The 24,526-nt window shown below is 50.6% G+C and overlaps 2 protein-coding genes across 7 annotated transcripts in view; both read right to left on the bottom strand.

The window, feature by feature from the left end:
- The window catches only part of LOC115636587 (zinc finger protein 154-like), a 658,270-nt gene that overhangs the window by 607,976 nt on the left and 25,768 nt on the right, over positions 1–24,526 (bottom strand). The gene's annotated exons all lie outside the window — the stretch shown is intronic.
- Positions 936–17,456, bottom strand: LOC115636550 (zinc finger protein 436-like). 4 transcript variants are annotated; one of them, XM_030536822.1, is made up of 11 exons: positions 17,369–17,456; positions 16,510–16,590; positions 14,712–14,933; positions 14,054–14,076; positions 12,600–12,715; positions 12,267–12,299; positions 11,272–11,376; positions 8,791–8,879; positions 7,937–8,063; positions 1,156–2,095; positions 936–1,071 (listed from the first exon to the last, which is right to left on the bottom strand). In XM_030536822.1, the coding sequence occupies exons 1-11, from the start codon at positions 17,429–17,431 to the stop codon at positions 969–971; spliced, it is 1,902 nt and encodes a 633-aa protein (XP_030392682.1). In that variant the 5' UTR covers positions 17,432–17,456; the 3' UTR covers positions 936–968. The 4 variants fall into 4 exon arrangements, with proteins under 4 accessions (XP_030392682.1, XP_030392653.1, XP_030392663.1 ...); XM_030536793.1 differs by having other exon boundaries at positions 936–2,095; XM_030536803.1 differs by having other exon boundaries at positions 936–2,092.

Genomic DNA, 24,526 nt, shown 5'->3' with positions numbered 1-24,526 from the left:
AGGACAACTGGCAATGATACAATCTGTGTCACTGTGACTCTAACAATAACTTTGCAATAGGAGGAATGGTATAAATGTGATGCTCCATTTCCTGGGATTCAAATTACTCATGGGACAATTGTGCTGATAGAAAGGATCAATGGGTAAACCTCAAATCAGGGCGAACATCAAAAGGAAAAAAATGGGCCACTCCTCTAGACAAGTTGAGGGATAACGGTGCTGCAAACAGTTGAAGGAGCTTTAAAAATTACTACGTTGGTGTGACGAACTAGGAATGTTCTTGTTTTCTCTGAATGCTGTGTTGGTGCCTCAGTGTCCCCTATGCAGTTCTTAAGTATCTAGCAGAGCAAAGGGCCAGTGCACTTAAATGCCTGACACTCTGTCTCCTAGCAACTGATGGCCTGGGCCCCTTCTCTGCAAAGGTGCCAATTGAAGGTGTTGGAGACAAAGAGGTCAGGTGACCTCCTAGCCCGGGAAAGGAGCTGAGCAGAAGAGGAGGGGCTGGAGGGGGTTTTCAGTCTGGAGCAGGCTGGGGACGAGGAGTGAAGTGCAGATGTGGGGGTCTCGCTCACTGACCCCCAGAATGTACCCAGCTGAGGGGTCCCGTTTGCTGTACCTTCAAGCTCTGTTTTAGACTGTGTTCCTGTCATCAAATAAACCTGTTTTACTGGCTGGCTGAGTCACGTCTGTCTGCAAAGTGAGGGTGCAGGACCCTGTGGCTTCCCCAGGACCCCGCTGGGGCAATCTCACCGTGGGAAGTGCACGGAGGGGGAGAGGATGCCGAATGCTCTAAGGAGAGATCCAGGAGCTGAAGACGTGTGAGCTTCTAGCCCTGAAAATAGTCTGCTCCAAGGGAGTGGAGGCTCCCTAAAGTCCTGACTGGCTTTGTGGGGAGCAGTTCCAGACCATTGCCCAGGGACTCCGTGTGAATCAGGAAAAAATATTAAAGAAAAAAAGTATTGATAGCCTTAGAGGTTTTTATGGTGTTTATCTCCCTTGCAGATTCTCTGATTGCTAACATGGGCTGAGTGCCAAGAGAAGGTATTCCCACATTCACAGCATTCATAGGGCCTCTTCCTTGTGTGGATTTTCTGATGTTTAGAAAGGGCTGAGCTGCTAGTGAAGCATTTGCCACACTCGTTGCATTTATAGGGCCTCTCCCCTGTATGAATTCTCTGATGAGTAATAAGGTTTGAGCTGCGATTGAAGGTTTTCCCACATTCACAGCATTCATAGGGCCTCTCCCTTGTGTGGATTCTCTGATGTTCAGAAAGGGCTGAGCTGTTAGTGAAGCATTTTCCACACTCATTGCATTTATAGGGCCTCTCCCCTGTATGGATCTTCTGATGCCTAGAAAGATCTGAGCTGTTAATGAAGCATTTTCCACACTCAAGGCATTCATAGGGCTTCTCCCCTGTGTGGATTCTCTGATGTTGAGAAAGGCCTGATCTTTGAGTAAAGTTTTTCCCACACTGACTGCATTCATAGGACTTCTCCCCTGTGTGGAGTCTCTGATGTTCAGAAAGGCCTGATCTTTGAGTAAAGTTTTTCCCACACTCACTGCATTCATAGGGCCTCTCCCCAGTGTGGATTCTCTGATGATTAATAAGGTTTGAGCTGTAATTGAAGGTTTTCCCACACTCGCTGCATTTGTAGGGCCTCTCCCCTGTGTGGATTCTCTCATGGGTAATAAGATGTGAGCTGCGCTTGAAGGTTTTCCCACACTCACTGCATTCATAGGGTTTCTCACCTGTGTGGATTCTCTGATGCTTTATATGGGCTGAGTAGTCACATACGTTTTTCCCATCAGTGCATGTATTTTTTCTCTTTCCCATGAGGATTTCCTGCTGTGTTGTGGTTCTCTTGATGTCCTTCTGAGTTCCCCAACAGGAAATATATTTACCTACTTTCTCTCCTGGCTTGTTTCCACACTCTCTTTCTGGTCTGTGCTGAATCTCACAGGGGTTTCCCTGCTCATGACTCCTGGACACATTCCTTTCCGATCTTTGTGATAATTCTCTGTGTTTATCCACTTGCTCAACATTTTCCTGTTGAGAATTCTGCTCCTCTTTCTCACATACCATTGTGTCACCTGCTGTGACAAGAGACAGAAACCTCAGACAGGCATGGAAAGGGGAAGGCCAAACCAAACCAAGTACCTGAGAGAAGTCAAATAAAAATCAGGAACTGAACTCCCTCAAACTCTTCCCCCAAATGTAGTGGTGGGATTTTAGGTTGGTATTTTATATAATTTGGAATGAAGGATAAAGAATAATTATGTAGCATGCATTATGTGTATTGGTGTATGATCTGATCATACACCAATGTATGATCCTGCCAGCCACCCTTTTTGAGTAACAGAATGGGCCAACGGGCAGAGATACATCAGCCAGAATCTGTGTCTGGACTGATTTCAAGGCAGTAACAGACCTTTGAGGGTCACCAATTTGTTGCAGGTTTAGCATTTTAAAATAAGTAAAAGAATGCCACGGTGGTTTTCTTTTGAATTGCAATTTGATGTTCCTATTCAAAATGTTGTGTGTAAATTAATTCTGTTTTGTGTGTGAATGAGGAATGTGTGTGTTAAGAGGTAAGTGTGAAGGCCATCGCTGAATCAGATGTATGAGGGAGGAACTGAAGAAAGACACAAGGGCGCCAGGAGGCTGCAACATGTCCCTATTGAAACGTCAGAGGGCAGACTGATGATTCTAAAGATGAGACGGGCACCTATCAGTGGGGACAAGATAGCTGTAATCAAAACCAACATGGGACAACTCCCTGAGGAACTAGAAGAAAGAACAAGATAAAGGATGAGGAGGACAATTTAAGAAAACAAGCACTAGTCAAACAACAATTGATTACAACATGATGGTGCAAAACTCATTGGTCCCAAAGAAGGAAAATCTCTATATGATCAGGGTGCATTGCCATGAAACTTTGGGTTCATCCTGCCAAGACTTCCCCAGAGCATCATGTCATGACCAACAGAATCCAGCTCCTCCTACCCATGATCAACGTAGCTGGCCACTAGGTTGATCTGGACTCTGGACTGGTAACTATAACATCGACTGGCAGGACAGTATATGTGTATGTGGTGTGTGATTGAATGCATATGCTAATTGTTGTATCTTCAATAAATGCAGCGTATTGCCTTTTCCCCTGAAAAAGATCCTGTGTGCTTCTTATAAGCATAACAGGGTAACACCCACAAGGTAGCTAGCTACCACATCTTGGAGGGACTGTTCAAATTAAGTGGTTCATCAAGACACACTTGGTTGACAGTGGATCAGAGAAGCCCATCTACACTGAGTGGACTGTCATGGAAATGCGCTGTCTGGAATCTAGGTAATGGCTTCCTGCAATGACTGAGGGAAATGGGGCATGAACATGTGACTTGCCCATGTGACTCCAAACTCCATCCTGTTGCTCTAATTTTCCACAGTAAGAACCATGAGATGCCCTTCACATGGCAAAAGCTATAAAATGCTCTGGAAACACCTCCATTTTGTCTTCAATCCTGCTTCTTACCTCCAGAGGAACTTTGCTACAGACTGAAGCTCTGAGCAAAGGACTGAATGACCCATCCAAGCTGTAGATGGACTCCAGAGACTTGACATAAATCAGCAGTTTATTCCATCACTGCTACAAGCCTGAACCAAAAACTTTGCCATTACGGATGTAATTGATTCCCTTAGCCAATTTTAACTCTCCCTTTTCTTTCTTTTTATGAATAAACCTTTAGATATTAGATAGTAAAGGATTGGAACTGGCATGATTTTTGGGTGAGATTTAAGTTGTATATTCACCTGGGAGTGGCTGGCCCTTTGGGATCAGAAGAAACTATTATTTAATGACACTGGTTGTAAAGAACTACTCATCTCTGAATCCAGTGTTTCTGGTGGTGATATAAGAACTGGAATGCTTAAGAAAACTGCCTTTATGTTTTCTTGTTAGCCAGTGTAGTGAAACAGGAGTTTACTTTTGTGGCTGGTTTGATCTATCTTATAAAAGAACAGGAGTACTTGTGGCACCTAAGAGACTAACAAATTTATTTGAGCATAAGCTTTTGTAGGCTACAGCCCACTTTATCGGATGCATGCTTATGCTCAAATAAATTTGTTAGTCTCTTAGGTGCCACAAGTACTCCTGTTCTTTTTGCGCATACAGACTAACACAGCTGCTACTCTGAAACTTATAAAAGAATATCCACCAGTTTTGGGTTGTTTGCCCTATTTCTCAGCAGTTCGTCCTGAATTTGGCATCCTCAGTTGTGACACACTAAGGCTCGGTTACAGGGTGCCAAGGGAAGGGGCTGGGTCATGGATTTACAGGGAGTTAGGTGACCCAACTTTCATTCAATCTCCCTTGGGACCACCCTCTTTAGGGCATTACTAAGGTGCATCAGGGAGTCAGCCACCTTTCAGGATGAGTATCACGCTAATTTATTAAAAATGGCTGTGGAGACATTGTTTTGAGGTTAGGGCTCCGCCTGGAGTTCAGACCATTCAGCCCACCCACCCTCCTCAACCCTTGTCTTTAGAGCCCAAGCTACAACCCAACCAACAGCGCCTACACCATTATTTGTAGTGAGTCAGCATGGACTCTGGCTGAGACGCAGCTTCCAGACGCAGTGCAGACATACCCTTAATCGGCAACATGCTCACTTCAGCTTTTTCCAAGGGTGAACCTTGGTTCCCCTTAGAACCATAGAGTTAAAAGGACCACAAAGGTCATCTAGTCTAACCCCCTCCCTTTTGAAAACTCCAGTGAATAACCTTCCACCAAATCCCTAGGCGTCTGTTCCATTGTCCTACGGTTCTTCCAGTTAGGAAGTTTTTCCTGAGATTTAATCTAAATCTGCTGTGTTGTAGTTTGAACCCACTGCCTCTTCTCCTGCCCTCTGTGACAACAGAGAAGAACTGTTCTCCATCCTTTGCATGGCAGCCTGAAGTGGGGAAGACCACAGGTACCACAACCTGCCCGTTGGGCTACACAGCCAGGAAAGCCATCTCCACCCCTCCGGAAGCTGAGGGGCAGGACAGGAAGCAGAAGGACAAAAGGAGGGGGACCTGCAGCTCAGTAGGGCTGGAGCTGTCAAGGGAGACAGACAATTATCACCCACTGCCGGAGCGGGACACCGAGGACCTGCTGGGGCAGCAACCAGAGGACTGGCCAGAGCTCCCAGGGTCACCAGCCAGCCCAGATGCCAACGAGCTGATGGGGCTGCCACAGACACCGACCCTGGGGAAATGGAGGCCAGAGGTACCAAACCCTGGGGATTGTAGGAAGTAGCCCAGAGAAACTAGACCATCGTCTGGCTGAGTGTTGGCCTGACACTAAGTAAGGGTGTTGTGGGCGGATCCCCCTTGATCCAGTGGTGGATTACACTGCCACTGTTAGGGCCTGGGACTGGGACCCAGCGGAGTCAGGTGGGCCAGGGTCCCCCTACCTCCTGCCATCCCACCTTCGGCCAGGAGGCCTGTGGTGGTCGACTGTTCACCAAGCTAGGACGCTAGACTGTATGGTGCTTGCCCTGGGCAAAGCCCCTAATTGTTTGCTGCTCCACCCTGCCTGAGGGCCTGGGCTTGGAGACTTTGCAGCTCTGCCCTGAGACAGACCAGGAGGGATGGCCACACACGCTCACACAGCCTTTCGAGTATTTGAAAACTACTGTCATATCTCCCTCCATTAACTCTTTTTTCCAAAGTAAACACATCGAGTTCCATCAGCCTTTCCTCACTGGTTTGTGTTCCACCCTTTGATCATCTTTGTCACTTGCCTCTGGATTCTTTCCAGTTTCTCTACATCCTGTCTAGTCACTGGTGACCAAAACTCGACCCAGGAGTAGCTCTGAGGCCTAACCAGTGCCCAGTGGAGCAGTACTATCACCACCTGTGATTTGCATGCTATGCTTCTGTTAATGCATTTACTTCTTTTTGCAGCATCATCACACTGTTGACCTTGTGTTGAGGTTGTGATCCATCACAACTCCCAGATCCTTCTCAACGGTGCTGCTGCCATGCCAGTTATCCCCCAGTCATTATTTGTGCGTTGGGTTTTTCTTCCCCAACTGTAGCACCTTACACTTGTCTTTGTTCAATTTCATTGGTGTCTATAGCCCAGTTTGCCAATTTATTACGATCCCTTTGAAGTTTTGCTCTAGCCTCCAAAGTGTTGACAACCCCCCCAAGCTTTGTGTCATCTGCAAATTTGATCAGTATGTTCTCTATTCTTACATCCAGGTCGTTAATGAAGACGTTAAATAGCAACAGACACAAAACAGATCCCTGTGAAACCCAATTTGAGAAATCCTCCAATCTGACATCATTCCAATAACAGTTATTCTTTGCTTGCGGTTGTGTAACCAATTATATATCCACTTAATGGGAGTTCTGTTGAGCCTGCATTTCTCCAGCTTACTCATGGGACTGTGTCAAAAGCCTTTTTGAAGTCCAGGTCTATTTTAGCCACCAAACCAGTTACCCTATCAAAGAAGGATATCAGGCTGGTTTGTCATGCTATGTTCTTAGTAAATTCACGCTTGCTGCTATCGATTACCCCTTCATCCTCTGGGTGTTTGCAAATTGAATGTTTTATACATTGCTCTAGTAGCTTCCCTGGTACTGAGGTCAGGCTGACTAGGCTCCAGCGGCTCCTTTTTCCCCTTTGTAAAGATGGGCACTATGGTTAAACCTTCTCCAGTCTTCTGGGACCTCTTCTGTCATCTGAGTTTGCAAATATTGCCAGAGATTTCATCAGCTAGTTCTGAGCTGAACAGCAAGAAAGGAGGTGGGGGGCTGGTTTGGGGGATTAAGAGCTCTGTGATCAACATTTCAACTGTTGAGCTTGAGCTCATGGCTAGCCATCCATGAGGAGTCATCAGAGGGAGGCAGAGATTTCAGTTTGGACAGAAGGAGACAGGTCTGGAGTAGAGCGGTAGATCTGTGATTCATCAGCATATGGACAGTAGCTGAATTTGTGTTTGGGGGTGAGATTTCCTAGAGATAAAGTGCAGAGGAAGTGACCAAGGACTGAGCCCTGTAGAACCCCCACAGAAAAGTGGAGTGGAGGTGAGGACGATCTTCCTAAGGACACACACTGAAGAAGCAGTTACAGAAGTAGGAGGAGAACCAGGAAGCAGACAAGATGTCAAGACGATGACCACAGTCAGTGGTATTAAAGGTGGCTGACGGGTCAAGAAGAATAAGGGTGGAGCACTGGTTCTGAGCTTTGCTTAGGGAGAGGTCATTAGAGACTATGGCAAAAGCATTCTCAGTGGAGGGCCCCAAATATCTGCCTCTCTGAAACCTTCCCTTCCCATTGCCACCAGATCCTTCCTGCTCCTTGGAGCAGCCACTCCCCATCACCTTCCCACTATCCTCAATCTTTACCACTTCCAAGGATCCCTGATCTCCTACCTAATCCTCCCCCTCCAAAAGCACCACTGCTGGGACCTCCACCCCTTTTCTCCATTCCCAGGCTCCCACTCCCCTAAACCACCACACTCCCTGTTCCCAGGAGATTCGGTCTCTGATTCCTCACCTCCTCTTCCTTCCATGGCACCCATCCCTCCCTGATTCCCTCTAGACTTCCACATACCTATCCCTTTCCTCCCACTACACTCAGCCTTCGCTACTTTGTGGCACCCCACAAGCACTAGCTCCCCCATCATCTTCTCCCCTCCCATATTCCCTGCACTGGGTCAGCTGTAGCTGTAACTGGATGGTGGAGGGAGTAGTTGGAGTAGCTTGGCAGAGCTGTGACTGTGATATCAAGGGAGTTGCATGTGAACCCTGAGGGACCTAGTCTGCCCCATTTCAGTGCACTCAGTGGGCTGTTGCTGAGACAGGGCAGAGCAGAGGTGGCATTGTGGGGAAGGTGTGAACCTTAACTCTTCATTTCCCCTTCTAAGAACCGAGGGGACAGGAATCCTTACCCAGCGAGGTCACAATCTCATAGTTCTCCTGCATGACGTCTCTGTAGAGGGCTCTTTGACGGGGGTCCAGCAGAGCCCACTCTTCCCTGGTGAAATACACAGCCACCTCCTCGAAGGGCACCGGCCCCTGAAAGAGCAAGAGCCCAACACTCACAACCTGCTGCCCCACTCACAATCCCACTATTCATGTGGGAGAGGAGCCAATTAAATGGAAGCTTTGGCAGGCTCACAGTCAGCAGAGTCCCACCCCCACCCTGTTCAGAGCAGCCAGGAGGCAAAACAGGAGGGGAGATAGAGATCCCCTCCCCTCCCAGCAGACGGGGGGAAGGGTCTTCTCATTCGTCACACACCTACAAGCCAGAGGCTGATGTGGGGGATGGGTCCCCCAGCAGGCTCCAGGGTTGGCTCCCCAGTAGGAATCCCAACAGGCTTCCCATTGCCGGCAGCTGGAAGGAAGGGGGGGGTTATCTACTCTACGCCCACTGGTGGGTAACCTCCCACCCCCTCCTTCAAATCTCCTAGCAGCCTCTGGCCAGTAGGTTCATGTTCTTGCACTGGGAATCTGATACATATCCCCAGCGCTGTCCAGTGTTCCCCCACCTCCAACACAACCCTATTCCACAAATAGGGTAATTTCCTCCCCTAAACTCCATGAGTCTGTTCCCAGAATCCAGGACTTGGGTTAAACGATTCCCAGCAAGTTTGTCACATGCCTTGTCCCCCTCCCTTTCTCCACCCTGGGTATTTCCTGCCCCCATCCCACCTCCACACTGAGCTCCCCAAAAGATCCCAGGCCCTCAGTATTTCCTGCCCCTTTCCCCCCAGCAGGAACCCACTAGCAACCCCGCAATTACCTGGACTAGCTCCACTACAGCCAGCTCCCTTCCCTGTCCCGTGGGAGGCTGGGACAATCTGGAGCCAAAGGTGGGTGTTACTGTGCCGCCTGTCAGGGTGAGAAGGGTGACAGGGAAGATTTCAGTAGTTAGTTCCTGTCACATCATGATTTTCCCTGGCCTTTTCCCTGGACAAGATGTTTCTGACTCACATGCTGGGAAAATATTCTACCACTTTATCACAGCCCAGACCCAGCCCTTCCCACCAGCACTAAACCCACTGTGCTAGTTTTAAAACCCTGAGGGCAACTCCCCCAATGGTGGGGACCAGGCGGAGGCAGGAATAGGACAAAGTCTGCCCTGCTGGCACGGGAAATAAAATGAAGTTTGCTGGCGATATTAAGATGGAAGACAGAGACAAACAGTGGAACATTAAGTGAGGCTCCCTTCCATTTTATGTATTATGTTCCTCACCCTCATGCTTCAGGGTTTCAGCCACTACTGGTAGGGGTCAGGAAGGGATTCCTCTCCCCCCCCCCCAATGTATTTTGAGAGGGTTTATTTAATCTCCTTCCTCTGAAACTTCAGGAATGGCTAGAGAAGATGACAGGATATTGGGTTGGGTGGATCAGGGCTGTGAAGTGGCACTGATCATTCAGTCTCTTTCTCTCTCTCTAAGGGGCTTGGCTGGCTGGTTCTTGCTCCCATACTCAGTCTAACTGACACTATAGGTGAGATGGGGAAGGAATTTCCCTCCCAGGTCAGGTCGTCAGTGACCTGTGGGGGGAGTTTCATCTTCCTCTGCAGCGTGGGGTGTGGGGAACTCACTAGGATTACCCAGAAATATCTCACTGAACCATTTACCTGCCACTGCAGGGGTCTGGGGCATTGGTGCACCTCAGTCCCTCCTTTTCTCTGCCTGGGGCATGTAAGAGTCTAGTCTCCTGGGGGCTGCAAGACTTTGGTCTCACTCCAGCTGTTGGGTTTAGTGGGCGGGTGCTGGGGGGTGTTGGCAGCCAGTTCTAGACAGGAGGTCAGACCAGATGATCCAGTGGGTCCCTTCTGGCCTTACACTTTATGACTCTATGACTGGATGTGGGCAGGTTTGGGAGCTTGTGACCTCCGCTCCCCACCCTCACTTATTTCTCCTTCATTTTCTGACTTCTGTTTCCCCCTCTCTCCTCTCTCTGCCTGGAAGACTTAGTGACCAACGATCCCTGGGTTCCTTTACTCTCCTGTGATCGCTGACAGCAATAAATGCCGGTTTGGATCCAAATTTTCTGCCTCATCCCCATCTCTACTAACCACTGCAGGGATTTCAGTCTCACTGGCTAGGATACAGGCAATGAAAGGGTTACTGCGCACAGCTGCAAACTGCCTAATTTCACAGCTCAAATAAGTAAACAAGTACCACTTATTGGCAGTCAATTTTTTTCTGACCGCTGTACATTTATTTAAAAAGTAAGAATACAACATGCATCCATGCTGAGTCTATTTATAACTTGTATATTTCAAGAGGCTGGCAGAGAACACTTGACCACAATGAACAGGGGAGTGCAGGAGTGGGGAAGTGAGATTTTCTTTGCTTTAGATCATAATGAAACACTCAACATCTCACAGCCTTCTGACTGCCTTTCCTGAGCCCCCGGGGGTCACAAACCACCAGCTGAGAAACACCAGCCTAGATCATTCTTTTGTATCAGCATTGACTACGCATGGGAAGAGAGTGCTACATGGTACGCGGACAAAGCATGAATGAGCCAAGAGCAATGGCATATATGGACCAATCCTGGGAACTGTTAATTCCAATAACACCCACATTTTGAACTCTCTGCCTTACTTCACTGTAAAAATCAGACAAAATTTCATAAGATCTTACAATACCCTCTAGCAACAAGTTGATGAAAAGTAGGTTAAATTCTTTTCAGCCATGAAGGCCATGCACAGGTGCAAGACGACCAACGACAGAAAATTCAATTAGTCCAAACAAGAGGGGCTAATGATGTCATTCAGGGCCAGCATTAAGCTCTATGTTTGGTGAACAAGAAAACGTGGAAACAAAGTTACCCAGGCCAAACTTGGCCTTAGGGACATGGATTTAATTAGTAAACAAAATAATAAAAAATTAAATATGCCACCCACTTTTATTCCTTTTAGGACTTTTAAAAAGAGATTGGGGGGCGGGGGGAGAAAATCATCTCCCACCTCACTCCTGACATGGCAACACTGCTACATTTCCTTTCTGAGAGGCATTGTTTTCATTATATTTTAACTTGTGTTCCCTCCTCTTTCCCCTCATGATGCATGATCATTAATTTGCACTTCATTTTGACCATAGTTTCTCAGAAAGGCTGTAAGGGCTTGTCAGTTAAAATATGCTCCAAAAAGACCCACTGCTCCCAGGATTAGTGACTTTCTTTAAAGTTTCTCAGTGCTTGTACGTTAAACTAGTTTTCTAAAAAGAGCCCTCTTTTTAAGAACAGGATTAGTAATGAAACTTACCCTGTTTCCCACAAGCCACTGCCTCTGTGCCTTTACTCTCCAATGCAACACCTTCAAATAATTCTGTTGAGGATGTTTCCCAGAAATTAATCATCATCGGGATGGCTAGGAATGTATTGGGAGAAAAAAAAATTAAGAATCTATCTTAAATGAATAAAATCATTCCAAGAACTATAAATGTATTTAAGGTATAATGAAAGCATAAAAAAGAAGTTTAGAGCAAAAAGTTAATTAAAAGAACCAAACAAACGTTGCATTCTTAAGAAGTGCAGGTTATGCAAAAAAAAAAAATATATATATATATTGAACTGCTGTTTTAACCAAATTAGATGATAACAGCTGTTTTATTTATTTAAAGTGTAAAAATCAGCTACAACCTGTGTCACAAGAAGTAAATAGTGTACTAAAATAATTATAAGTTAAAAATGTGAATACATTACCAATTTAAAAAGTTACAACAAAAAAAGTCTCTATATTTTTTTAAAAAGCCAAAACACTAACTATACTAACAAACTTACAAACAAATATGTTTAAAAAAAAAGCTCAGCCTTTGTATTTTTTTTTTTTAAAAGTATCAAGCAGCCACCCAAACACAGGAAAAGTTGTCAAAGACCTTAGTGGTCTTTACAAAAATGTTTTAAAATCAGATTATGCAAACTTAATTAAAAACACTATTAATATTATTGCAATTAAAACCGCAAAATAAAATTCTTAAAATGAATGTAGTCAGTAAAAAATGAAATAATTAAAGAAAGCAAAGGCAAAAAAAAATTAATGAGTACTAAAAAACCTGGAAAACACTCTAAATGCTTATGTGACATTGATGAGCTAAAATATTTAAGAGACAATCAGTTGAAAATATATTGGTGCAAGAACAAAGTAACATCCCTTCCCATTGTTACATAGCTTCCAGGTGCTGGAGGCTGCGATTCCCTGTCATTAACATGGTTTTTGGTCTCAAATCTCCCCATGGCCAGTCAGAGACAGACACGTACCTGTGTTGCTCCCCAGCCCCCGTCGCAGCATCTCTAGGGGAAGGAGAATATGGGAGAGGTGAGAATTCAGGCCCTTGCATTCATGGAGAAATCCTCATTGCTTATTAATGGAACTGCTGTTAACTACGAGGTAGTGACAGACATCAGAGGCCGATAACGCAGCCGCTGCAGACAGAGCCAGCCCCACAGAACTGCTCCATGGGGAAGGGCGACTCGCTGAGCTGGGCTGTGAGATGGAGCCAAGGATCAGTGACACCACTAGAGTCCCTGACTCCTCCCCAGGGCGAGGGTCACTCTAACCAGAGGAGAGGCCACCCACAGACTCCAACTCACCTTTGAATCCCAGCAGCACCTCCTGCAGCATGGCACTTTTCAGAGAGAAATCGCTGAGTCTCTTCTCCAGCTCCGCAAATGACGACTCTGGCTTCCGAAACATCCTGTCCTCCCAGCTGGGGAAAGGAGGGGTGAGAAATAGGCCTGAGCCCCAGACCCTGAGCCCAGCAACCCCCAACTTCCAGGAAACCTGGATCTGAGCTTTGTAGCCTGAGATGGTCGTTGTCATGTTGAGTCACCTCAGCCCTGTGCTCCCCAGAGAGACGGGAAGTGGGGAGACACTAGAGCAAGGAACGGAGACATTGTTCAGGAGCTTTCTCACGGACGCTCTGGATCTGTGGGGGGCAGAGCCACCCCCTACGCTGGTTTACTACAGTAACAAGGGGCACCAGCACTGGGATTATGTGGAAAGGGAGGAGACACAGACCAAAGAGTGGGCAGGTCCTACATGCTGACAGTGGTCACAGAGAGAGCTCAGGGCTCCAGCAGAGAATTAACATGGACCCTTAAACACCAAAACCCTCAAGCCCTTCAGCTGAAGCAGTAACCCTGGGGTGTCCAGCTCATTTGGCAGAGAGGGCCAGATTGCCCTGTCCATTAAGGTCAGTGGGCCAGGGCATCAGGTTAGGACTCTGTGCCCTGCTCCATTCACAGCAGAACACTCACTGCTCTCCATGGGACACCCATGTACAAGGAACAAGGGGAGAATCTGCCCTTCACATCAAAAATAAAATTTTAGTTCTTCGTATTTTGCCAAGTGTTTGTCTGTCACACTCAGTGTCACTCAGGAGGAAAACAGCCCCTTCCCGACACCCTGTAGGGCCCTGCTCATTCTTCCCTCTGTTTCCCTGCCTTTCCCACCCTCCTTTCTCCATTTCTCTCTTGCTTCCTTGTCCTTGTGTCTCTCCTCTGTTCTTCCCTCCCTGCAGCAACCCGCTATTCCCACCCCACAAAGGCTTCACTCCTGCCCTCTCCCTGTTCCACCTGCTCAAGTGATCAGCCAGGAAATGTTGAATGTTGACATCAAAGTGTTGCTATTTCAGTTGACACCCTGGTGACATTAACAGGGGACAGAAGAGTTCACGCTCTCTGAGCTACGGCTTCAGACTGCTGGCAGCCCCAGCAAGGCAACACTGTCTCCGTTTACATCGGGGAGGTGTTGAGGGCCAACAACTCACTTTAACAAACACGAAAGCTGAGATTCTGCGCCCTCGGAATACGTGACGCGGCCACATCAGTCCATGAGACAGGCCTGGTCTGTCCCATCGGCCCTGTGTCTAGCAGCCCTGCTGTGACCTTGTTAGCGATCAGAGAGTAACCGGCTCTTCTCCTACCTGAGTCAGCCACTAAGGGAGTCAGAATCACATGCTCCAAGGGCAGGGGGCAGCTTCCTATTCAGCGCAGTTATCAAACCTAACGGCCCATGAGGGAGCGAAATGGAGCTCAGGACTTACCTCCCTCCAGTGCTCCCAGCATCCTAAAGATGGAGAGAAAGAGGAGGCCGTCAGGGGGAGCGTCCCTGGGTGGGGAGGCCTCCTGCTCTGCAGGGGTCACCACTGAGGCCTCGGGCAGTAGGGGAATTTCAGGTTACATTCCCAGAGCAGCTGCCCCCCCACCAGGGACTTTCCCCTATGCAGCCCCAGCAATCCCTGCGGGCAGGCTGCCACTGTGGAAATCTTCTCCCTGGGCACTTTACAGGCAGAAGATATTTCTCTGCATTGAGAATCAAATTCTGCCCAGTGCTGAGAGACCCATAAGGCCCCTGGCCCCACTAAACCCATTAACTTGCACTGAGAGAGGCTGTGGGCCTGGCTCAGGACCTCAGCATGGTGGGGGAGGGGATTTCACCCTCCAAGTGCAAATGCAGAGAGTCATTTCCAAGAGAGAAGGTCTTGGGGCTGCAGCATCCAGGACTCCCAGGGCCCATCCCTGGCGCCACTGCCAGATTCACTGTGTGACCTTGGGCAGGGCTCTGCCCCTCCCTCTGCCTCACTTTCACCATTTGTCTCAGAGGGATAATGCCCCGATCCCACTCTGTAAAGTGCTTTGGTGTCCAGGGCTCAGAAGCACCTATAGAAACGCAGTGCATGATCATTGCAATGACAGCCTGACCTGCAGGGGTTGGCTCAGCGGCTGCTGCCCCTTCTCTCCTCCCCTCTCATTGAGCAGGGAAATCTCCCAGGACAGGCTGCAGACGCCCTCATCCCGTCTCTGGACAATGGCTCTCTCTAGCTCTTCCAGCCGGGACAGCAGCCGCTGCTTCTGCTCCTCCAGAAACCCTCGCAGCTCCTGCCACTCCCAGACGATCTTCTGCCTCTCGGCTGCCGTCTGTTTCTACAACAGGGAAAGGGCGGCTCAGTAACAGGGGAACATAGAACATAAGAACGGCTAGACTGGGTCAGACCAAAGGTCCATCTAGCCCAGTACCCTGTCTTCTGACAGTGGCCAATGCCAGGTGCCCCAGAGGGAATGAAGAGAACAGGGAATCATCAAGTGATCCATCCCCTGCCGCCCATTCCCAGCTTCTGGCAAACAGAAGCTAGGGACACCATCCCTGCCCATCCTGGCTAATAGCCACTAATAGACTTATCCTCCATGAACTTATCTAGTTCTTTTTTGAACTCTTTTAATGTCTTGGCCTTCACAACATCCTCTGGCAAGGGGGTCCACAAGCTGACTGTTTTTTGTGTGAAGAAATACTTCCTTTTGTTTGTTTTAAATCTGCTGCCTATTCATTTCACTGGGTGACTCCTAGTTCTTGTGTTATGAGTAAATAACACTTCCTTATTTACTTTCGCCACATAAGTCATGATTTTATAGACCTCTACCACACCCCCTATCCCTACCCCCCTTTAGTAGTCTCTTTTCCAAGCTGAACAGTCTCAGGCTTTGTCTACACTGGCACTTCTCTCTTGCTGACAAACAGTAGCGACACTGTGTGCCTGTTAGCAGCACGGCTGTAGCAGCAGAGCCGTGTCGCTAAAAGCTGCGGCGTGTAGCCATAGCCTATTAATCTCTCCTCATACGGAAGCTGTTCTGCACCCTTCTTCATTTTTTTTGGCCTTCTGTATGCCTTTTCCAATTCCAATGGGTTTTTTGTTTGTTTGTTTGTTTATTTTTTGAGATGAGGTGACCAGACCTGTATACAGTATTCAAGGTGTGGAGGTACCATGGATTTATATAGAGGCAATAAGATATTTTCTGTTTTATTGTCTATCCCTTTCCTAATGATTCCCTACATTGTCTGCTTTTTTGACTGCTGCTGCACAGTGAGTGGATGTTTCCAGACAACTATCCACAGTGACTCCAAAATCTCTTTCTTGAGTGGTAACAGCTAATTTAGACCTCATCATTTTATGTCCATTTGATATTATCTTTTCCGATGTGCATTAGTTTGCATTTATCAACACTGAAATTCATCTGCTCGGTAACTAGGGAAAATCATAAATGCACCCGGGGACAGATGGCAGAGTTATTTACCAGAACACAAGATCTCTTGCAGTGAGTGATGGGAAGTTCATTTATTCCAAGAAGGGAGCTGGGATCAGAGCCGGGGTGAACTGTACATCACCAGCAGGAGGGATACTTCTCCCCGAAACCTCATCAACTTGCACTGAGCCAAATCCTCCATCTCTGCAGCCCACATTTCATCTCCTTCCTCCACATCCCCCTCAGGAGCTAGAAAGGATCCCTGTGGGCAGGGGCTCTGGGCTAACACAGACTGACCCTCTCCTGCCCAGCAGCCTCCTGCATCCTAAGGGCATCATGTTATCCCTGTGTCTGACCTTGCCATCTCCCTGGGCTCCAGTGCAGAAGGGTCCCTGGCTGAGGTGGGCAGGGTGGGCCCTGCATTCACCAGGTAATTTTTATGCCAGGCAAACCTAAGTGACAGGGGGATCTGGGCACCTACCAGCAGCTCTTCGCTTTGCCGCTCCTCCTCGGTTGCTTCTCTCTCTTTCCCCAGAGGGGCCAGATGCTTTTGTGGTACCTCCTGAAAGAAGCAGGGGAGGGAGGATTAGAAACTGCTGCAGACCTCCCAGCTGCCAGATTTCAGGGCCCGTCCGCGGTCCCTGGGACTCAGACTGAGAGGAGCTGGTGAAACAGGGAGCAGCTTTTCCAGAGGAAACGCAGGGCTCCAGGCTGCAGTGTCAGGGGTGCAGCCCAACCACCAGCTCCCCAGGGCCTCACCCACATCCCAAGCACCAGCTTCAGACACTCCCCCACTTTCCCAGCTCCAGAACCCAATGCTCCCGCAGGGCCAGATCTGAACATGGAGCCCCCCAAACATCCCCAATCCCCAGCCCTGACCTCCCCCCCGCACACCCCAAACTCCCAGCTCCCAACCGCCCCACAGTCCCCACCAGCCCTGATCCCCACCACACCCCAAACTCCCAGCACCCCACAGTCCGTCCCCGTCCCCCCCCCCCCCAGCTCTGACATCCCAGATCCCGCCCGCCCCCCCGGCTCTCCCCGCTCCCGGGCCCGGCCTGGGCTCCGAGCTCTGCAGCCGAGCCGCGCTCTGGGTCCCTCCTGTAGCTCCCGGCCCAGCCGCTCCAGGGCTTCGCCGCCCCGGCCCCGCAGCAGGGGCTTCTTCGCCCCGCCCGGGACACTCGCTCCCCGCAGCCCCGCTCCGGCCGCGGGGAGCGATGGGACCTCCCCCCGGGCAGGGGGCGAACCAGGCAGGCGGGCCCGGCCCCTCCCAGCAGGAGCGTGTCCGCCCCACGCGTGTCCCCGCCCCCTGGCCGCCCCGCGCTGCCCCCCGGCCCCACCGCGCTGCCCCGCCGGCTGCAGGGCTGGAGCAGCCTCCCCGCTGCGCTCCCGACCCCGGCCATGGCCCCGCTGCCGCACACAGGGGCGGGGGCCGGGCCGGGAGAGCAGGAAGGGGCGGCTCCTCCCCGGGCCTGGCCCTGCCCCCCGGGCTCCTCGCAGGGGGGTTGGGACACGAAGGGAAGGGGGGATCCGCCTCAGCCCGGAGGAGGCAGGAGAGGAGCTGGGTCTCCCCAGGAGAAAAGCAGGGCCAGGGGCTGGTGCTGGTGCTGCTGAACCATGGGACCAAGGAGCCCCCGGCTGAGAATGCAGCGAGCACATGTCAAGTCAGCGCTGGAGATGGGACCCAGCACGTGTCAATCACCTCCCTCTAAAGCACCTAAATCCCATGGGCACAGCTCGCCAGGGCACAGCTTGGGAGCTGCACTGGGAATACATCCTGCAGGAAGTCCCACCCCATCCCCCTACAACAGAGTGGTGCAGCAGCAGCCTGCTGGGTCCATAACCCAGAGGTCAATCCTGTGCTAGCTTGGGTTTTATTCCAGCCCTGGAAATAATCCAGCTGTCTGCCTGTGTTCTGCAGAGAAAACAAGAACAAATCCTCTCCCTGTTCACCCTTCCATGGTCATTAAAGGAAGGAATAAAGCCCCAGCAGAGCCCTGTCCCACAGAGTCCTGTCCTGGAAGGCGAGAGATGGACAGTGACTAGGGCTCCAGCTCAGGGTTGCCAGGTTTATATAACTTTTGGTGATGCCCAGAATGGGTCCAAGTCCTGCCCCTGCCCCTTCCCCTCCCCCCCACCTTTGCCTAAGGCTCTCGGAGGGAGTTTGGGTACATAAGGTGCAGGTTCTGGGATGGGCAGGGGAGGTTGTGGCAGACTCTGGGAGGGAGTTTTGGTGCAGAAGGGGGTGCATGCTCTGGGAGGGAATCTGGGTGCGTGAGGTGCAGGCTCTGGGCTGGGGCAGAGGGTTGGGGAACAGGGGAGGCAGGGGGCAGACCCCAGGAGGGAGTTTTGGTGTGGGCTCTGGGCTGAGGCAGGGGATTGCGGTGCAGTGGGGGCAGTGGCAGGCTCTGGGAGGGAGTTTGGGTGCGTGCAGGATCTAGGCTGGGGCAGAGTGTTGGGGTGCGGCACTTCTCTTGGGCAGCTCCTGAAAGTGACCCACACCCACATCTGGCAGCAACTTCTACCCGGAGGAGGCTGGAGGTAATCTCCTGAGGTCACTGTCCATAGGCACCACCCCTGCAGCTCCCATTGCTGCAATTCCAATGGCAGGGTTGGCACTTGGGGCAAGGGCAGCATGTGAGAGACACAACCTGCAGGAACATGCCAGATGCTTCTGGGAGTGGTGCACCGTGCAGAGCGAGGGTGAGCAGGAGTCCGCTTTAGCCCCACTGTGCTACCAGTAGTAGTGGCAGGAGCCCCAGGGCCAGCTGATCTGACTTTCTGATAGAGAAGCCACAAGAGTGGTCATGCACCCCTCATGAGCAGTTCTGTGGAGTCTTTCTGGGGCTCCTGGAGTAGGCGGCAGAGAGGTGCAGCCTCACCACCAAGTCTGTTTCCCTGGAGGAGAGAGGGGGCTGCAGGGTGATATCCCATCTCTGTGCATCCAGGAACCTCTGCTCCCCTCTATCATGCTGGAGCCTCCACATTTATTTATTGGCAAATAAAATTTGCAGATTTTTAAATATTGTGCACAGAATTTTAATTTTTTGGTGCAGAATCTCCTCAGGAGTGAAACTGACTCAGGGAACCTCCTTGGATTGTCACTGCTTGGTTAACCACTCAGTCACCACACCAATGCACAGAGAGAATGCCAAGCCCTACTGCTATGTGAGGGTGGGGGCTGGGGTAGGGTCATACACATTCAGACTGTACGCTTCCCCAGCTACAAACCGCTGCTGATTTCCCATTTAGGACATTAGCCGTTACTGACAAGATGTGTCCGTGTTCTTTTCTTTATCTCATGCTGCTAGTTAGAAGGCTCAGTATTGATTTTTTTTTTCAAAAATACACAGCCCCCTAAACCTGCTTTTAGCAATCGGAATAATTTAGTGTCACATTATTTTTGCCTACCCCAGTACAAAAGAAGAGGCTTTAGTGGAGTTCCTGACTCAGAGGATGAAAATGAACATGTGTCGGGCCGCACTGCTGTGAATCGTTGTCGAGTGAAACCCATTGTTGGCATTGGTAGTGTAGACACAGCCTCAGGCTCAGTCCTGGCGAGGGGAAGTATTGCCTTTAGAGACACCCAGGGGTGGTGTGGGATTGTCCCAGGTTACTGGGTGGGGGCTCGAGCAGGTTCTGTGTTGTGTTGTTGAAAAGGATCCCCAAGATATTGAACCCTGTGCCATGTTGCTGCTGACTCCAACTGGCAGAAGGGTCACAGAGGGAAGGGGAGAAGCACCAGTGAATTTATGCAATTATTCAGTAAGGCAGAGGCTTGGCATGAAGGAACTACCTGTGCAAGCACCCTTGGCAGAGAGGGGGATCTGTGATGTCCTTGGCACTGGAGATACAGCCCAGGGATGGGGCAGTAAATGGAGCGGGGCAGATTTATGAGTTGGGAACCCCTCTCCCCAGGTATTTCCCCTGCAGGCCTGTTTCAGTGTCACTCTTTGCTCTTTCCCTGTGTAACCCAGTGGTTCTCAAACTTTTGGAACTGGTGACCTCTTGCACAAATCAAGGTGCTGAGAGTGACCCCCCCATTAATTCAAAATAGATTTTTTTCATATTTAACATTATTTTAAATGCTTAATTTATAACCCAATTCTTTAAAATAAGTTTAACTTTTCTCACTTTTAAATTAAGCCTAAAATACACTTTGATTGAATTATTGTTATAAGCAGAAAAGGGTTTTTTAAATAGTTACTGTTTAATACTGGGGGTGTGAGGACATTTGTCAATATCATTTTTCATAGCAGACTTTGCTCCATTGTCACCCTCACTTCTGCTGCCTGCAGAGCTGGGTGGTTTGTGAACCCCACATAATAACCTCCCCCTCCCCCCACAAGAGGCAGTAACCCTCAGTCTGAGAACTCCTGGGCTGCCCCTTCCCCTCTGGCTGGGACACTTGACCCCCATTCCATTCCCAGGGGGCACATGCTCTCCTGGAGCTGAATCGGCTGCTCCTGAGGCGAGCCAAAGCTGGAGGGGGATGGGGGGTTGTCAATGGGGCCAGCAGCGCTGAAAGCCACAGACGCAGGGGAGCAGAGATGGGGCCGCTTGTGGAGAGTCACTACCCTGCCCACCCCCAGCCCTCCTCTCCCCTCCCCCACTCCCCCCATCCCCTGGGGCCTTCCTTAATTCAGACAGTCCCTTTCCTGTCATATCCCCAGCACATCAGTGATTGTGATAGCAAGGCCAGGTTTTCTCTGGGGCACTGAGCTTCGCCAGGGGTTGGTAGCTCCTTTCTTTCCTCACCCTGGAGTAAACTCAGCTTTTTATTCCATCCTTGATGTTTCATGGAATAACAACAGCAGCATCAGGGCCGGTGCAAGGATATTTTGCACCCTAGGCAAAAATTCCATCTTGCGCCCCCCGCCCCCCCCAAATCACATACATTATACGCAATACACAGTCACAGAGTAACATGTTATAATTTAGAATTTATGTTTCCGCGCTTTAAGTTTAGCAAATTTAGAAACAAGTTCCTCCAAGTCAATGCTGTGAGCAATGTCATGTTCTATTGACAAGGTAGATAGCCCAACAAGTCTTTGTTGCAACATTGATGTTCGCATATATGTTTTTATCAACTTGACCTTTGAGAAGCTTTGCTCACCACTGATCACAGAAACTGGGAGAGTCAAGAGGATGCAAAGAGCAATAACTGTGTTAGGGACACTACCTGTCAGCTTATTTTCCCATATTAAGTTCAATACATCTTGCGGTGATGAACTCCTTTGGACTCGTCTTGCAATAGTTTGCAATTCACTGCACAAGTCAAAGGCATCAATATCCTTGGATTCACCATGTTGCAAAGCTTTCTCCAGATTCAAGCAATGTTCCATAATTTGCTTTGGTGTTTTATTTTGCAAACTGTAAACATCATATATGAAGCCAAATACTGAACTAATTTGCTGCATCAATGTGAATCTTTCTTCAACCGAATGTATTGCTGTGTCAATGACTGCAAAGTAAAAGTTCACTTTGAATTTTTCTTTCAGATCATAAATAGGTTCGTCATCTGCTTCATATGTGAACTGCTTCCTCTTCTTTCTAATACGGATTGGATCTGGTTCAAAAAGTGCCGGTACATCCAACTCCTCCGCAAGTTCACCTGCATCTACCAATGTTTTCTCAAAGGCTGCGTCACTTCTGTGGCCCACAAGAAACTTCTTGGTTTCTCCAAGTTGATTAATGGCATCACATATATCAAATTCTTTTGCCTGAAGTTGTTTGCTAGCTATGTTGATCTCAAACAATATGTCATACCACAAAACAAGAGAAACAAGAAACTTGAAACTAGAAATGGCTTTTGTAAGAGCCTTTGCATCAACTCGTGATGTATTGCCAGATGATCCTGTCAGAGTATTGTCTTCATAGATGTCTACCAGAGCATCACAGATGTCACCAATGAAAACAGGATGGAAAAGCTCCCCCCGCAGAAGACCTAAGACATGATGGCTGGATACATAAACAGACACCTGTCCCTCACAGGCACTACCTCATAACATGCCAATTTTGCTCAGGACAGAATATCATAGAGGAATACTATGCATTCAGTGGTCTCTACAGTGGCCAAGCAACAGCATGACAACTAACCTAACCAGTCCATCCAACTTTTTTGACTGCTTCTTGGGCACTGGTGAGGGGTAGTGGTGCCAGACTGAGCCCGGTGATGGGTGCACTACAAATCTACAAACTGAGGCCAGGTGCTGGGCCTAGAGTCCTGCTGAGACTGCTGTCCTGCACCAAGTGGAGCACAGCCTCCATGACGAGAGAACTCAAACAAATATCATGTTCCTTCTGCATGATTCCCCCAAGCACTTCTTCAGGCAACTGCTATGGGGGTCACTCACAGGCTTAGGCCTGCCTGTTGCAGGCAAAACACAGCAGCAGGGATTAAAACTCAGACAGGGCCGCCCAGAGGACTCAGGGGGCCTTGGGCAAAGCAAAATCGGGGGTCCCTTCCATAAAACATTTGCAGTACTATAGTAACATGTATTAGGAAATGTAAAAAATAACTAGTGAAATACATTCAAAAATTAATTTGTAATAATTTGAAAATAAACTAAATACATTATTTAAAAACATTAAAAACTGTAATGGTATGTATACATTTGCAATTACATAATGGGCAGTTGCTGGGTGATTGTGATAGTTGGTACCAATGGGCTGTTGTTGCCTGGGGGTGGTACTGTTGTTGCCCATGGCTGGGTGGGGAGCTGGGCTCTGGGTTCAGGGGTGCCCAGCTCACAGGGGCTGGGCTCAGGGATGTGGGGAGATAGGGTCAGGGGGGTGTCCAGCTCAGAGGGGCTGGGCTCAGAGCTGGGGGTCAGGGCTGTTGGGTGGATGGGGTCAGGGGGTTTCCAGCTCAGAGGGACTGGGCTCGGGGCTGGGGGTCAGGGCTGTGGGGGGGATGGGGTCGAGGGGGTTTCCAGCTCAGAGGGACTGGGCTCGGAGCTAGGGGGAAGGGCTGTGGGGGGATGAGGTCGAGGGGGTTTCCAGCTCAGAAGGACTAGGCTCGGAGCTGGGGGGTCAGGGCTGTGGGGGGGGTGGGGTCAGGGGGGTGCCTGGGGGCACTGGGGCAGCTCAGCTCTGCAGGCTGCTGTTCTCTCCAGCCGTCCAGGCACAAGGGGAACAGGAGCAGGGACCAGCTAAGGACCAAGGGGGCAGGAGCACAGGCACCTGAGGCCGATCTGTGGGGAGGCACTTGCTTATCTTGCCCAGTGCATGAGCGCTAGGGTCCTCTTTCTTCCTCTGCTCCACCAGACCACTGCTGAGACTCTTTTCTTCTCCGTGCCCCTCGCTGGGGCTGACGTGGAGGCTGAGCCAGGGGGCAGCCACGGCTTTCCTCCAGAAGAGAAGCCCTGGTGTTGCGCTGCTGTCGCAGGGCCCCTGCCACGTGCCCTAAGCAGAGCTGTGCAGCTCTGCCCAGCTGCCGGTGCCCCCGCCGGGCAACGAGAAAAATTGCAGGGGCTGGAGCCCCTGCTCTGGGAGGGAGAGGGATTCTGAGCCTCTGCTTGCAGCTCAGGGATTCCCCTGGGTCAGCGCAGCCGCGGTCAGCCCAAACCTCTGGGCTGCCGCAGCGGCACGCTGACCCCGGGGGTGCCCCTGGCTGCTGGGCTGCCGCGCAGTGGCGCGCTGACCCCAGGGGCACCCTGGGCTGCCGGGCTGCCGCGCCGACGCCCTGATCCCAGGGGGCACCATGGGCTGCCGGGCTGCCTCAGTGGCTCCCTGACCTCGGGGGCGTCCTGGGCTGCCGGGCTGCCGCCCTGACCCTGGGGGCGCCCTGGGCTGCCGGGCTGCCGCAGCGGCTCCCTGACCCCAGGGCCCCCTGGGCTGCTGGGCTGCCAGGCTGCCGCGGCTGCGCCCTGACCCCGGAGGCGCCCTGGGCTGCCAGGCTGCCGCTGCTGCGCGCTGACCGCGGGGGCGCCCTGGGCTGCCAGGTTGCCGCGGCTGCGCCCTGACCCCAGGGGCGCCCTGGGCTGCCGGGCTGCCGCGCCGGCACCCTGACCCCGGGGGCGCCCTGGGCTGCTGGGCTGCCGCAGCTGCTCACTGACCCCAGGGGCGCCCTGGGCTGCCGGCTGTAGGTAGCTGCTGCCGCGGGCAGCTCAGACTGCCTCTCCAGCAGCAGTGGCTGCAACCATTTAAAAAATTGGGGGGGGGGCGCCGCTTTTTGGCGCCCTCAAATCTTGGCGCCCTAGGCAACTGCCTAGTTCACCTAAATGGTTGCACCGGCCCTGAGCAGCATGAAGAAAGAGGTGGGCACAGTGGGTCTCAGGGGAGGGGCAGAGAGGTGTGGGTGGTGGGCAATGCAGATCAGGGGAGGGGCAGAGAGGTGAGAGTAGTGGGCAGAGCAGGTCTCAGGGGAGAGGCAGAGAGGTGTGGGTGGCAGGCAGGATGGGTGTCACAGGAGGGGCAGAGTGGTGTGGGTGCTGGGCAGAGCAGGTCTCAGGGGAGGGGCAGAGAGGTGCAAGTGGTGGGCTGGTCAGGGGAGG

Source organism: Gopherus evgoodei, chromosome 1 (genome assembly GCF_007399415.2).
Source record: "Gopherus evgoodei ecotype Sinaloan lineage chromosome 1, rGopEvg1_v1.p, whole genome shotgun sequence".
Taxonomy (NCBI): Eukaryota; Metazoa; Chordata; order Testudines; family Testudinidae; genus Gopherus; species Gopherus evgoodei.
This window is presented reverse-complemented; position numbering and strand designations above follow the sequence as displayed.

Bases quoted from the DNA above. Each gene is read 5' to 3' on its own strand.
- LOC115636550 (XM_030536793.1), bottom strand. From the start codon at position 17,431: ATGGCCGGGGTCGGGAGCGCAGCGGGGAGGCTGCTCCAGCCCTGCAGC. The intron at 14,077-14,711 runs GTCAGGCTGTCA...CTCCATCTTTAG, and splicing joins CGCTGAGCCAACCCCTGCAG to GATGCTGGGAGCACTGGAGG. The intron at 8,064-8,790 runs GTAATTGCGGGG...TTGCTCTTTCAG, and splicing joins CTGTAGTGGAGCTAGTCCAG to GGGCCGGTGCCCTTCGAGGA.